The 12,922-nt window shown below is 37.4% G+C and overlaps 1 protein-coding gene across 1 annotated transcript in view; it reads left to right on the top strand.

Moving 5' to 3' along the window:
* Positions 1-1,389: 1,389 nt before the first annotated feature.
* Positions 1,390-12,922, top strand: part of LOC141258552 (uncharacterized) — a 67,670-nt gene continuing 56,137 nt past the window's right edge. Inside the window, exons 1-6 of the mRNA XM_073673530.1 lie at positions 1,390-1,462; positions 3,931-4,054; positions 8,338-8,728; positions 10,498-10,575; positions 10,945-11,043; positions 12,760-12,813. Coding sequence (XP_073529631.1) covers positions 1,390-1,462; positions 3,931-4,054; positions 8,338-8,728; positions 10,498-10,575; positions 10,945-11,043; positions 12,760-12,813 — 819 coding nt within the window. The remainder of the gene's footprint in view (positions 1,463-3,930; positions 4,055-8,337; positions 8,729-10,497; positions 10,576-10,944; positions 11,044-12,759; positions 12,814-12,922) is intronic.

Below are 12,922 nucleotides of genomic sequence, written 5' to 3'. Positions count from 1 at the left end.
GTCTCAGCTGTTCAGTGTTGGCCATTACTCTCTGATATATATGCTCGCCACTGGCACTTGGAAGTTGCCAGTGATAGTTCTGCTTCCTGGTTTGTTGGTGAAGGAGAAAGTTCAGTGTTTGGGGTTGACAGTTGGAGAGTTTTTCTGGGGATTGTTGCATGGAGTTGGTTTGCATGTTTTTCGTTATTCTCTCACATTTGGTTTCACTTTCCTATACCTCCTCTATTTCCACTCTGCTGTTTTGTGAGTGCATTTGTATGATTGTAGTTTTCTTTTTTCCCTGTCTATTAACCCTGTCCGTCTGGTTAGTGTTTTTTTCTATACACTTCAGCCCGTCACCTACCTAGGTGAGGGATGGATCAGATAAGGGTTAAGGTAGGAGCAAAGATAGGTATGAGAATCCGGCGTCACAACCATCGGGGGTAATCCGGCGGACAGGTATAGACTTGGGTGCCCCTAGTTTGAGGGATCGGGTAGGAGCCCACAGTGCCTTGACACTACATGACTTAGAGGCTTTAGTTACTGTTGCAGACACCGATTGCCGCAGTGGTCACATGCCTGTCCCCACTGGAAAGGGAATCTTAGAGACTGACTGGTAACCAGCAGGTATGCGAACCGTCCAGAAATTCCTGGAGAGTTCGTAAAAGTAGGACACTTTTTTGCCCAGTCCATGAAAAAAAAATGGAGGTGTTTGTGATATTTTTGAGGCTGAAGAAACTTATACAGATTTTTTTCACTGTAATTATAATCATTTTATGCTCAATGCAAATAATGTCTTCATATCAGAATTATGGGCTGTAGACAAGCATCACTAACAATCATAATGATTATTATTTTTACAATATGTCCTTAAAAATATTGTCTGTCTGTGATTTTGAGCTTTCCTTAGAAAATAAAAAGTCAAGTTGGCATCCTTGGTGACCAGATATCTTAGACAATAGGGAATCAGTTGCGAATATATTTTATTCTAAATTTTTGCACCATGCTGGGCCCAGTTTCAGGGTCTGGAAGAATAAATGGCTAATAAAAACATGTAGACATATTTGATTAGGAAACATTTTGCATACATTTCTATTGTGGAATGTTGTAATGTTGTAAATTATTGTTTAAAAGGAGAGTTTTCCTTTAAAAAAATATGAGTCAACTAGTGCCATGTGTTACATTTAGATAACTTGATCAGTGTCTTGGCTGAAGATGCTTACTTTTCTGGATCATCAAAAAAAACAAAGTACCGTAAACATATTTTATCCGTTTTCATTCATGACATTAGCCTCATAATGTATTATTTGATAAACGTATATAATTATGTATTATTACTATTAATAACAACATCAGTGTGATTGTTCTGGTGCTCTTGTTTTCAGATATATGTTATTGCAAAACGAGAAGATGACACTTCCAAGATTCTTTTATTTTCTCACTTTAATGAGCATTGTAAAATGCCAGGAATCTGCTAGTTCTGGTAAGTCAAGGATCTACTCCAATACATCATTATACTTACTCAAAAAATGCCTGTTTTATAAGATAACTATGTGTCAAATGAAACACAGGAAAAATATATCTTTGTACCTTGTTAGCCAGTATCTTTAGTTAGCCATTAAAAGGTATCAACTACCGAGAACGCAGACATTTTAATATTTTTTAAATGAAATAGCAAAATCAAATGAATACATAAGACGAGCTCATTATCTCCTAATTGGTAATTTATCTGAAAATAGGAGGAATGATGCAGCGTGTCAGACTATAAACTTGAATAAAACATAGCTTTTATTGAACCATTAAAAATGCTGCTACCCCATAATAAAATTCTTGGTGCATTACAAGGATCACAAGGATCTTGACCTACGCGTTTCGACATGCAGTCTTAGTCAGGATCATTCCTCCTATTTTCTGATTCATGAACAAGGCTACTCTGGCTGGATCCGAGCGAGGCAAAGACTGCACCACACCCCAATGGTGAGAGGACTTTTTCAATTTTTTTTTATTGCTAATTGGTCATTTGTTTCAATTACTTTTTATTAACAAATCTCAAAAACTACAAAAATATGAAGTAAAATGCAATAATAAGGTTACAAATGTGTTACAAACACATTGATCCCATTTTCACATTATAAAATTGATAGTGTCATTCAAAAGTTCAATTGATCCTGCAAAAAACACATGGCTATGTCGACGGAAAAATAAAAAAGTTATTGCTCTTGGTATAAGGGGATCAAAAAACAAAAGCATAAAAATGAAAAATTGCCCAGTTAATTAGGATTACTTACATCGATACCTCATTTAGTTATTTATGGTGCATCTTTGAAAGTGTGTGCAAAAGCGCATAAAACCTTTAAGAAATAAGTGAGTCTTTATTGCAGCATGCTAAGCATTTGATTTTTCCTGAAACTGTAATGAGTAATCTGATGTGGTGAGACCATGTTTTACGGCACATTTAAAGGGTTATTCTTCCCGTCACAACTGGCTAAAATTTCAAGGGCTTCTAGAAACGAACAACAATGCAATGTACTTGTTATTAAAGGGAAACTGAAAGGAGATTTATTCTGCCTGAACGCCAGGCAGCAAAAATCAGAGTCGGGATGCGCTATTGCATCCTGGTATGTTTTTTGTTCTGAAATGCAGCGGTGTTTTATATAAATTGCATATTGAAAGCCAGCTGGGAACAATGTGTTTATGATGGCGAATACAAGGCAGATCCGTGGCAGCTTCGCCCCTAGATTGAAAGGTCGGCTGAAGATCTGCCTTGTATTAGTCAATTGAGGCGCATAGTCCCCAACTGGCTTTTCAACATATACAGTGGCACTAATGTAGCCAGTTTCTGATCCATGCTGCTTGTGGTTCGGCCCGCATGAATCTCTTAAATTTCCCTTTCCAATGCTCTCTGTTCACAAGAATAGTGTTTTTTTATTGCAATGTTTGCCTAGGTCACCAGCTACCCCTGTAATTTATTAGCAGTGGCCAGTAACCTAGGCAAGTAGCAGTGTTTTATTAGCTCTTTCCAATAGATCTTGCAAGCACTGCTGTAAAGCTGGCCGGATTGCTTTATCTGCCTGTCTTCATTGCCATAGTGCTCCTTCGAGGCTGTTGTAGCAAAGCTGCCTCTGGTTTCAACACAGTTCGGGCTAAGCAGAGGTGTATCTAGGTTTTCTGGCACTTGGGGCAAGAATTCCGTTAACGCTTCCCCCGCCTGCATCACCCTGCTCAATTTGTTTGAGTAGTTGTCTTGTGACCACTTATATGCTGAAGAGCAGCTTTTCCTGATTCTCTTAATGTTCAGTGAAACAATACTGATCCTGCTTCACTGAGTGAAGCAGAGAGAGAAGCTAGCTGTCATGTAATTGTAAGTATGAAAATTGCATATGAAAAGAGATGGTCGAACCTGAACAGTAAAGTTCGGGATCCGTACCGAACACCTAGTGTTTGGGCACGGACCCTGAACATGGACTTTCTCAGGAAGCCTCCGTGGCACTGGAGAGGAACGACAGTAGCGTAATCAGATAACCTGGTCGTACTGCTGACATTTTCCTTACCCAGAAGGGCCGGTGGTCAGGGCTTCGATTGTACTCACGTCTGAAGGGCGCGCTGCACCTTCTCTGAGCTTGACAGCCGGCACAGAGTGCGGTCGACTCCCACTCCGGGGGGGGGGCAAAATGCAGCCACCAGGAGACACATCGGACTGTCAGCATCCCCTGCAGGCTGTGCATGGGGCACATGCCCCGCTTTCTTCCACCAGATACGCCCGTGTGGCCAGGGTTCTGAACAATTAGAAGTGCACTGCGCCCTGGCAAGAAGGAAGCCAGGAGGCTGCGGAATGATGCTCTCATGAAAACGAAATAAGAAAACCCTTTTAACCATAATTCTGTCATTTGTATTATGATAACATTTGCAATGTAAATTAAAATTGTTTCTTGATTAACTTCCATTTTGCAGTGTATGATCTCATTGGTGAACTTCGAAATTCAACAACTTCAGATGTGAAAATAGTCAATGGCTCCACACCAAACTTATCGGCTATCCGCATGGGCTCTGTGGCTCACCTGAAAAATAAAAAAAGGTATTACCAAAAATTCCCACAAAACTTTTCATTCTGATTCAATTTATTTCTATATGTTTGCGATTTGATTGGTGAAATATGAAACCATTCAGCATTCTTTTTGTTGGTTCTTAAGACAATATATACAGTAATGTAGAGAAATGAAACATGCTGCATAACAATATCATAGATTGTATTTAGCTGATTTTGGAATGCTCTTAAGCACACTGTTAAACCGGGTAAGCTTTGGAGTATTTTGAACCTTTATGACTGTACATAATTGGCACTTTTCATTACATGTTTATTACAGAAAATAATTTTTATGTGTTGAATTGTCCATTCCAGCATTTTTTCATTGTCCATTAGGATTTTATACTTCTAAAATTCCTAAAATAGAATTTACAGAAAAAAAATTATAAAAATTGATAAATCGCAGCTGAATGAAGGACAGTTATCTTTTAGGTTATTTCGACTAAATGGAAGTACTTGTATTCCACCAGACTCATGGGTATAGCAGCAGCTATTGATTAATTGTGTTTAGCAGACAAGACTTTGAGACACCGTTGTACCTGCTAGTAGCACATCTCATGTAGCTGAGCACACTACCTTAAAGAATAACCTCTGTTTTAAATCAATAGTACACATAAAAATAAGAAACTTTGTAAAATATCGTATCTGAAAAATCTGCTTCTTTCTCCTCCTGGATTGATCTTTCATTTTCAGAATTCTCAGTTCTCGGGTAATATCTGAATTCAATGAAGACAGATTGTTACATTACTGAAATAGGAGATGGCAGTTGCTATGATAAGATTCCATATGGATGGGAAGAGGAGGGAAGGAGGAGCTCTGTCTGTGGCTCCTCACTCCAACTACACCCTTCCTTCACCATAGAAAATTATCAGCAGCAACTGTCATCTCCTATCTCTCTAATATAAAATCTGTCTGCATTGAATACAGATTTTACCAGTGAATTGACAATTTTGAAGATGAAAGATCAATCCAGTAGTAGACAGCAGCAGATTTTTCTAATAAGATATTTTACAAAGTTTTTTATTTCCATGTGTACTATTGATTTATAAAATAAAAACTAAAAAGACGGATACTCTTTAAAAGAGTATTCTGGTTTCAGAAAAACCCCCGTCCTCATGTTGCAGTTAACAAAAAAATAAAATGATCTTTACTCATCCTGTTGCATTGATAGCATGATCCATTGTGCTCACTGATAGGCGAGGTGTTGAGGTGATATCAGCACTGCAGACAATATAGACTCTGAGAGCACCAACAAATACTCAATGCTGCACCCAGTGAGAATTTTAAAGCAGAGCTCCACCCGCGGTTGTTAACCTATGAAATGCTCCTATGAAAGCCGTATGCTATGTAAAGCTCTGTATGCTATTGTTGTGTATAGCACAAGCAATCAGACTATCACAATTTCAAGTCTCTTAAGAAAACTACAAAATATAGTTAAAAATAAAAAAAAGGTTTATAAAAAATATAAAAGTTCAACTGACCCCCATTTTTCCTATTAAGGCCAACCTGGAAGTTGCATAAAGAGGAAAAAAATCAAAACACAAGAAGTGTATTTTTGGCCGCCGTAACGCCTGAATAAAACACAATAAGAGGCAATCACAATATTGTTTCTATCCTAAAATGGTATAAATGAAAAAAGTCAGCTCAAGGCGCAAGAAAACAAGCTCTCACACAGCTCCATCAACCAAAAATTGAAAACATTATGGGTCTCGTAAAACGGCAACACAAGCGTAATTATTCTTTAGCACTTAAAGGAAAAAAAACAAAAAACTATGCATGTATGATATCACTGTAATCATACTGACCTGGTGAAATACATTGCCAGGTCATTTTTTGCTGTACAATGAATGCTGTAAGAACAAAATTTTGCCACACCTGCTGCTCAGAACCTGATCTTGCATCAATGTAGACAGATGATGGCTGTGATAAACAGCCAGGATGTGGCTTTAACAGCTGCTAATCTTCTCCTGCTGCTGTTAAGCACTTAAAGGGAAGGTGCCATCAATTTTTTTTTGAATGAATCATCATCAGGAGACAGGACTGATGTCATTCACACTGCTTATATCACCGCCCCCTGGTGATGTCCTGTCTCAGAAAAACAAGATGTGGGCCAGCTGTGACATAAGAAGTATGCTGGTGCTGCAGTCACCCCTCCTCCAGCTTCTATCAGCACTATTAATTACGGATGTCATCAGAGGGCGGCGATGAAAAATGCTGTGGTAAGTGAGTGCTGTGTTACCCACTGATGATGTCCTGTCTCAGGTGAGATGATAGAAGGAAGATGTGAGTGCAGGGCCATCCTCCTGATAACATCTAGTTTGAGACTCCCCTCAAATGCACCAGTCACAGGAAGTAAAAGTGAGAAAAAGCACATATTGGGATCAGCTGTATAGGAAAAAGAGTAGGATATTTTAAAATGAAGCAAATTACAAAAGTGATTAGAGTTGAAAAATAGATATTTATAAAGGGAATTTTAGGTCTCAGACCACACCTTTAAGTTTCCATCTAGTTTTCCTCTTTCTCTTTCCGAAATTATTTAATGAAATTTGCTTGTAAAACTTGGATCTCTTTATTCACTAACCTATTCCTACTCCTACAGTTTACTATTGCATTCTCACACTCAGTATTGCCCCTCTCCACTTACCTAACCTTTAATTATCTTCCTTATCCTCCCCTTTTAAATTCGTCATCACCTTTGTTTAGAGATATCCCCAACAGCACAGCAGACCCAATTCTATTCAGGTGCAATTTATCTGCAGAATACTAATTGCACCCCAATGAAAAAGTCATCCCAGTGGTTTAGGATCCCAAATACTTCTGCTCTGCACCAAAACCTAAGCCATACATTTAACTCCCACTGTCAGTCCTGTCTTGCACATGGCATACTCAGCATTAAAGAGAATATTACTTTGAAGATCCTTTGCTTCAATTTGCAGCCTAGTTCTTTTAAATTATTTTTAAGGATCCTTCAGCTACCACCTAATCTGCCATTACTTCCCACATGGACCACAACAGTTGAATCACCACCAAGGCTACCACAGTAGTTTATCAACCTGCTATACCACATGCCAAACCCTGAGAAGACAGAAAACCATTTGGTTAAAGTATTCTTGGCAACCAATTATTCTTTCCACCTTCCCAAATATAGAATGCCCTAAAACCACCAACTGTCTTTCTCCACTACTGGTGATAATGAGGTTCCAGTAGTGGCACATGCACAGATTTGGATCTTGGCACAAAGATGAGCTGAGATCTCAATCTGCAATTGTGCTGCCACAGGGGCCATTTTACTGAATACTATCAGTAGATCAATGTGCGCAAGCATCGCCTGCAGCTAGGATGGCGCGAAGATTAAACCAGGAGGACGATAAAGACAACAGGAGCAGTGGAAGGGCTGTGGCAGAACCGAAGACCCTACCCACAGTCTCTCCCCAATGTATAAAGCTATGACTATAAAAGAACTTCAAACCCTAATTACATAATATCCACAAAACGGATTTCTTCACCACAGGTATAGTTTTAATCAGTATCACAGCGCCAATATGGCCATGTGTGTACTATACTTAGCAAAATAATGCTGACAGGTTCCCTTAGACCTTATTTTGTAGAAGCATCTTTACTTATGGCATTTTAACTAAACGTGTGAATAAGGGTTCATAAAAAAAATTCAGAAATTGCTAACTGCCTGAAAGTAGATAAAAATATATTTTGTTCATAAGTCTTGGTAAAACCCATACCACTCACTTGTCTAATTGACTCTATCAGGATAGAAAAGAACTGTGCTAATCTACCTCTATATAGAGCTCAAAATAACAATCTTAAAAAACATCTAAGAGAACTGCAAAACAGAAACTGGTGAGAGGAATTGAAGATCTGGGGGTGACACTGTTGGTGACTTATTGAATTTTACCAGTAATGGAGACTTATCACATTTTCATTATTGGCGGAACTTGAACTTCCAATACTGCTTAATTTCTGATTTACAGTACTATTATGGAACGATTTTGGATATTGGGTGAAAATACTCTTAAACAATGTTGTTTTTACAAATTCTTTTCGTGAAATGTGAGTACAGTAAAAATAAATAACAATTGTTTCATGAGTTGGAATATCCAAAATTTTGACGTTTCCTGTAAACGGTACTTGCAAGGTTTATTGTATGTATGTATTTCTGCCAATTCAAATAAGCAAATAACTTTTAAACAAACTGATTAAAAAGGATTGAAAAACATGAACTACTTATTCACTTGGTCATATGTCTTTCTATATTTTAGTGCTTTCCCTGAGAACGGATTACCCGCAGAATATTCCATCTTAGCCACATTTAAAATATTATCAAATAAGCCACAAGATGCCTTGAACTTATGGCTAATTATAGATGCTAATAAAAAGCAAAAGGTTGGACTATTTTTAAATAAAGATACTCAAACTTTGAGCTTAATATACTCCTCACCATCCAAGACATTACATTTCCATACATCCAGTAAGGTTGCAACACTTTTTGATGGAAAATGGCATAAGTTATCTTTTAGTGTAACAAGTAATGATGCCAAGGTGATTTTGGATTGTATCGAAGTGAATTCAGTTAAAATAGCTGAGCAGAAAGTTCATGAGAAGAAAATGGTTTTGTCAAGTATGCCAGGAAAATCACAATCCCTCCCGATGGTAAGAAATACTGAGTTGTATTGTAAAATAGATTGAATATGTATAGAGTAAATTATTTATTATATATTTTCAAATGTATAAAATTGTGTATAAAAAGGAGTATTGGCAGAATATAATGCAAATTGTTTGGTTCATGCAGCATGATTCTCCTGTCAGGTTCCGTTTACCCACATGATGACCTGTGAAGTACATTTTAGTCATGGGTCGCATGTGAGGTGTATGGCCACATTCACACTTTCAGTATTTGTTCAGTATTTTACATAAGTATTCGTAAACCAAAATGAGGAGTGGAACAATCAGAGTAAAAGTATAATAGAAACACGTCACCACTTCTGCATTTTTCACCCACTCCTGGTTTTGGCTTAGTAAGAGTGATCAAACGATTACAGGTCCAAATTCCCTAATCCCCCAATGGGACTAAAAAATAAAGTAAACATCATAAAAAAATGTAAAAATGTTAAAAAATTAAAAATATAGGAGTTAAAATCACCCCTCTTTTCCCCATTGAAAAATAAAGAAATTAAAAAACGTAAAGAAATGTTTTATATCTTTGTGTTCATAAGTTCATTTTATCAAGATATAAAATTATTTAAATAGCATGGTAAACACTGAAAAGAATAAAAGGAATGAAATGCTAGAATTGCTATTTTTTTAGTTGACTCAACCCCCCAAAAACACAATAAAACTAAAGCCTAGCCCTAACATAGCTTCATCTACAGAAAAATCAAAAAGTTACACGTCTCAGAAACTGGTAGCACAAACAAAATGTTTCTTTTTTACAAATGTCAGAGTTTTAACCACTAAAATGTAAAAAAAAATCATAAATTTGCTATTGCCATAATTCTACTGACAGGGATAAATATATTGCTAGGATATTTCTACTATATACTGTATGCCGTGCAAGCAAACCCCAAAAAACACCAGAATTGCCTTTTTTCACCATTTCATCTCAGTTGGATTTTTTTCCCTGTTTTTAATGCATTATTAGGTAAAATAAATGGTGTCATTCAAAATTACAACTTGTCCCGCAAATAACAAGTTGTCATATGGCTAGGTCACTGGAAACTAAAAAAAGTTATAGCTTTTGAAAAACGAGAAGGCAAATAAAAAGCACCAAAAATGAAAAATTGCCAGGTCTTGATATTGTTAAGATTTGAGGACTTTTGCAACTTTTTTTTAATCCAACATATCAAAAATAAGAACAATTGAAACAACTTTAATGATATTCTTGAAGAAAAAAAATCAATGGTACAATAATGTAACAGTCATAGGGAGAGATATATAAGGCAGCAGGTGAACAATCAGGTTTTTCAAGTTGAATTTTGATGGCTAAAAGAGTTTGGTCAGATCAAGTCCCAAGCAACGGGTTTTGTGGGGTGTTGCGGTATACAGTGTTTAGTACCTACCAAAAGTGGTCTAAGAAGGAAAACAGGTGAACTTGAAATAGGCTCAGGGGAGCCCAAGGCACATTATAGCATTTGGGGAGTGAAGAATAGCCTGTCTGGGCAGAACACAAAATGCATCGAATAAGTATGTATGGCTGTAAACCGGTCAGAGTGACTATGCTCACTCCCTTTATTATACACTATGGGGAAAAAGTCCATATATTTCCCCAATAGGGGATGGTATGGCACCAGGCTGTACAAGTTGAAGAAGTAATATGATTCTATGGACTATGTGTTGCTGGATAACCTTAGGACTCAATCTATGCTGACTGATTACATGATAATAATAAATTAATATTTCCCAAAAATATTCCTGTTTTATAGGTTGACATCCAGCAACTTGAAATCCACTGTGATTCAACAAAAGCTTTGCAAGAACAATGTTGTGAGCTGTCTGATCAGGTGAGCTGGTTACCTTGCTGAATTTTCTGTGCACACAGGTGCTCTGAGCTCATGAGTAGTATATGGAAACATCATGTAAATTACCAGAGTGTACTGGAACTGGGTTTAGATTGATTCGCATAATGTGGTTTGGCTTGATAGATTTCATGCTATATAGATTTTTTAGGTAAAATTGGATCTTATATCCCAGAATAAGTTTACAGTTCATACTATTTTAGAATTGATTTCATTATTTAATTTTGGCTCTCAGTAGCAGCTGCAGAGGTAATGCTTGGAAGGAGCAAGCAACATTAACAATTTAGCAAAAACAATGAATTTTACCATTTTACTACATAGGCAAAATAACATTTCCTGTTTGCTGTTTTCTAGTGTGCTGGAGCTGCAGAGCTGAGCCTCGGAGCAAATTCTCCTCGGTGTTCCAAATGCACACATGGAGTTCTAGGTCTTCAGGGCTCTGCTGGAGATATGGTAAAAGGAAAAATAAAAACCCAGTAAATGAAGGATACCCAAAAGTAAATTTAACCCTTTCACGCCACGGCAATTTTCTGTTTTTTGTTTTAGTTTTTTCCTCCCCTTCTTCCAAGAGCTATAACTTTTTCAGTTTTTTGTCAATATAACTATATGCGAGCTTGTTTTTTGCGGGAAGAGTCGTACTTTTGAATGGCACCATTGATTTTACCATATAGTGTACTGGAAATGGGAAAAAAATTCCAAGGGCGGTGAAATTGCAAAAAAATGTGCAATTCCACAAATGTTTTTTTTTTTTTATTTACCAGGTTCAGTATATGGTAAAACTGATGTGGCAGTATGATTCCCCAGGTCACTACGATTATGCAGATACCAAACATGTATAGTTTATTTTTTATTTAAGTGGTTTGTCGCCACTTTTCAAGACCCGTAGCATTTCCATTTTTTTTGGATCTGGGGCTGGGTGATGACTTATTTTTTTGTCGCCTTGAGCTGATGTTTTTATTGATACAATTTTGGGGTAGATACAATGTTTTGATCGCCTGTAATTGCATTTTATTGCAATGTTGTGGGGGCCAAAAACCCATAATTCTGCCATTTCCATTTTTTTTTTCATTATGTCATTTACCGATCTGATTAATTTACTTTATATGTTGCTAGATCGGACATTTATGAATGCAATGATAACAAATATGTGTATTTTTTATTGTTTAATTTTCAATGTAGCAAAAGGGGGGTGATTTGAACTTTTGTGTTTTTTAAATTTTTTTTCATATTTTTAAAAACTTTTTTTTCTTACCTTTTACAGTATTTATTAGTCCCTTTAGGACAGGTTTCCCCAACTCCAGTTCTCAAGGCCCACCAACAGTTCATGCTTTCAGGATTTCCTTTGTATTGCCCAGGTGATAATTAAATCACATGCACAGGCAATAATTCCATCACCTGTGTAATACTAAGGAAATCCTGAAAACATGATCTGTTGGTGGGCCTTAAGGACTGGAGTTGGGGAACACTGCTTTAGGAGACTTGAAGCTGCTATCATCTGATTGCCTGTGCAATACATAGCAGTGCCTCAACACCGCTGTGTATGGCAGACATGACGATCTCCTATGAACGCCAGCCATGGGCGCCAATGGGGTGGGATTTGTAGCGCGGTGCCAGTTGGCGCTTTTGAAATCCCGCTGTCAGAGATTGACAGCGGGATTTAACTGGTTGATAGCTGCAGGTGGAGCTCCGATAAACTTGCAGCTGTTAAAGGCACATGACATCTAATTAAATCAGCTGTCATGTGCAGAGAAAGACGTGGGCTCAGCTCCAGAGCACACATCAAATTCAGGGACTAGTGATGAGCTAGCATGTTCGTTACTCGAGATTTACGACCATGCTCAGGTGTTTTCCGAGTATCTTCAACATGCTTGGGTGTTATGTTTTAGTCACTCCGTGCTCATGATTTGCGACTGTTTCACAGCTTTAACACATGTGAGGAATGCCTATATCTTAGGCATTCTTCACATGTATTAAAGCTGTCAAACAATCGCAAATCATGAGCACGGAGTGACTAAAGCATAACACCCGAGCACGCTGAATATACTCGGTGAGCACCCGAGCATGCTTGCCGAAAGGGTTAACAGAACATGCTCGCTCATCACTATCAGGGACATATGTCATATGTCGTGAAGGGGATAAAATTTTAAAATATTTCTGTTCAATCATTAGGGCAAGAAAGGGCATGAAGGAGAACGAGGACTTTCTGGACGAGTAGGAAATCTGGTAATTTATCGACAATGCTGTATAATGATAATATTGTTTAAAAACTTTATTTTAAGCACAATTATCAAGTTATATTTTATTTACTATTATAAACATATATTTGATTTCA

Source organism: Phyllobates terribilis, unplaced genomic scaffold (assembly GCF_046119375.1).
Source record: "Phyllobates terribilis strain yellow unplaced genomic scaffold, ASM4611937v1 Scaffold_3__8_contigs__length_932513732, whole genome shotgun sequence".
NCBI classification, from domain to species: domain Eukaryota; kingdom Metazoa; phylum Chordata; class Amphibia; order Anura; family Dendrobatidae; genus Phyllobates; species Phyllobates terribilis.
The sequence above is the reverse complement of the archived record's forward strand: the minus strand, read 5'-3'. Positions and strand labels throughout refer to the sequence as shown.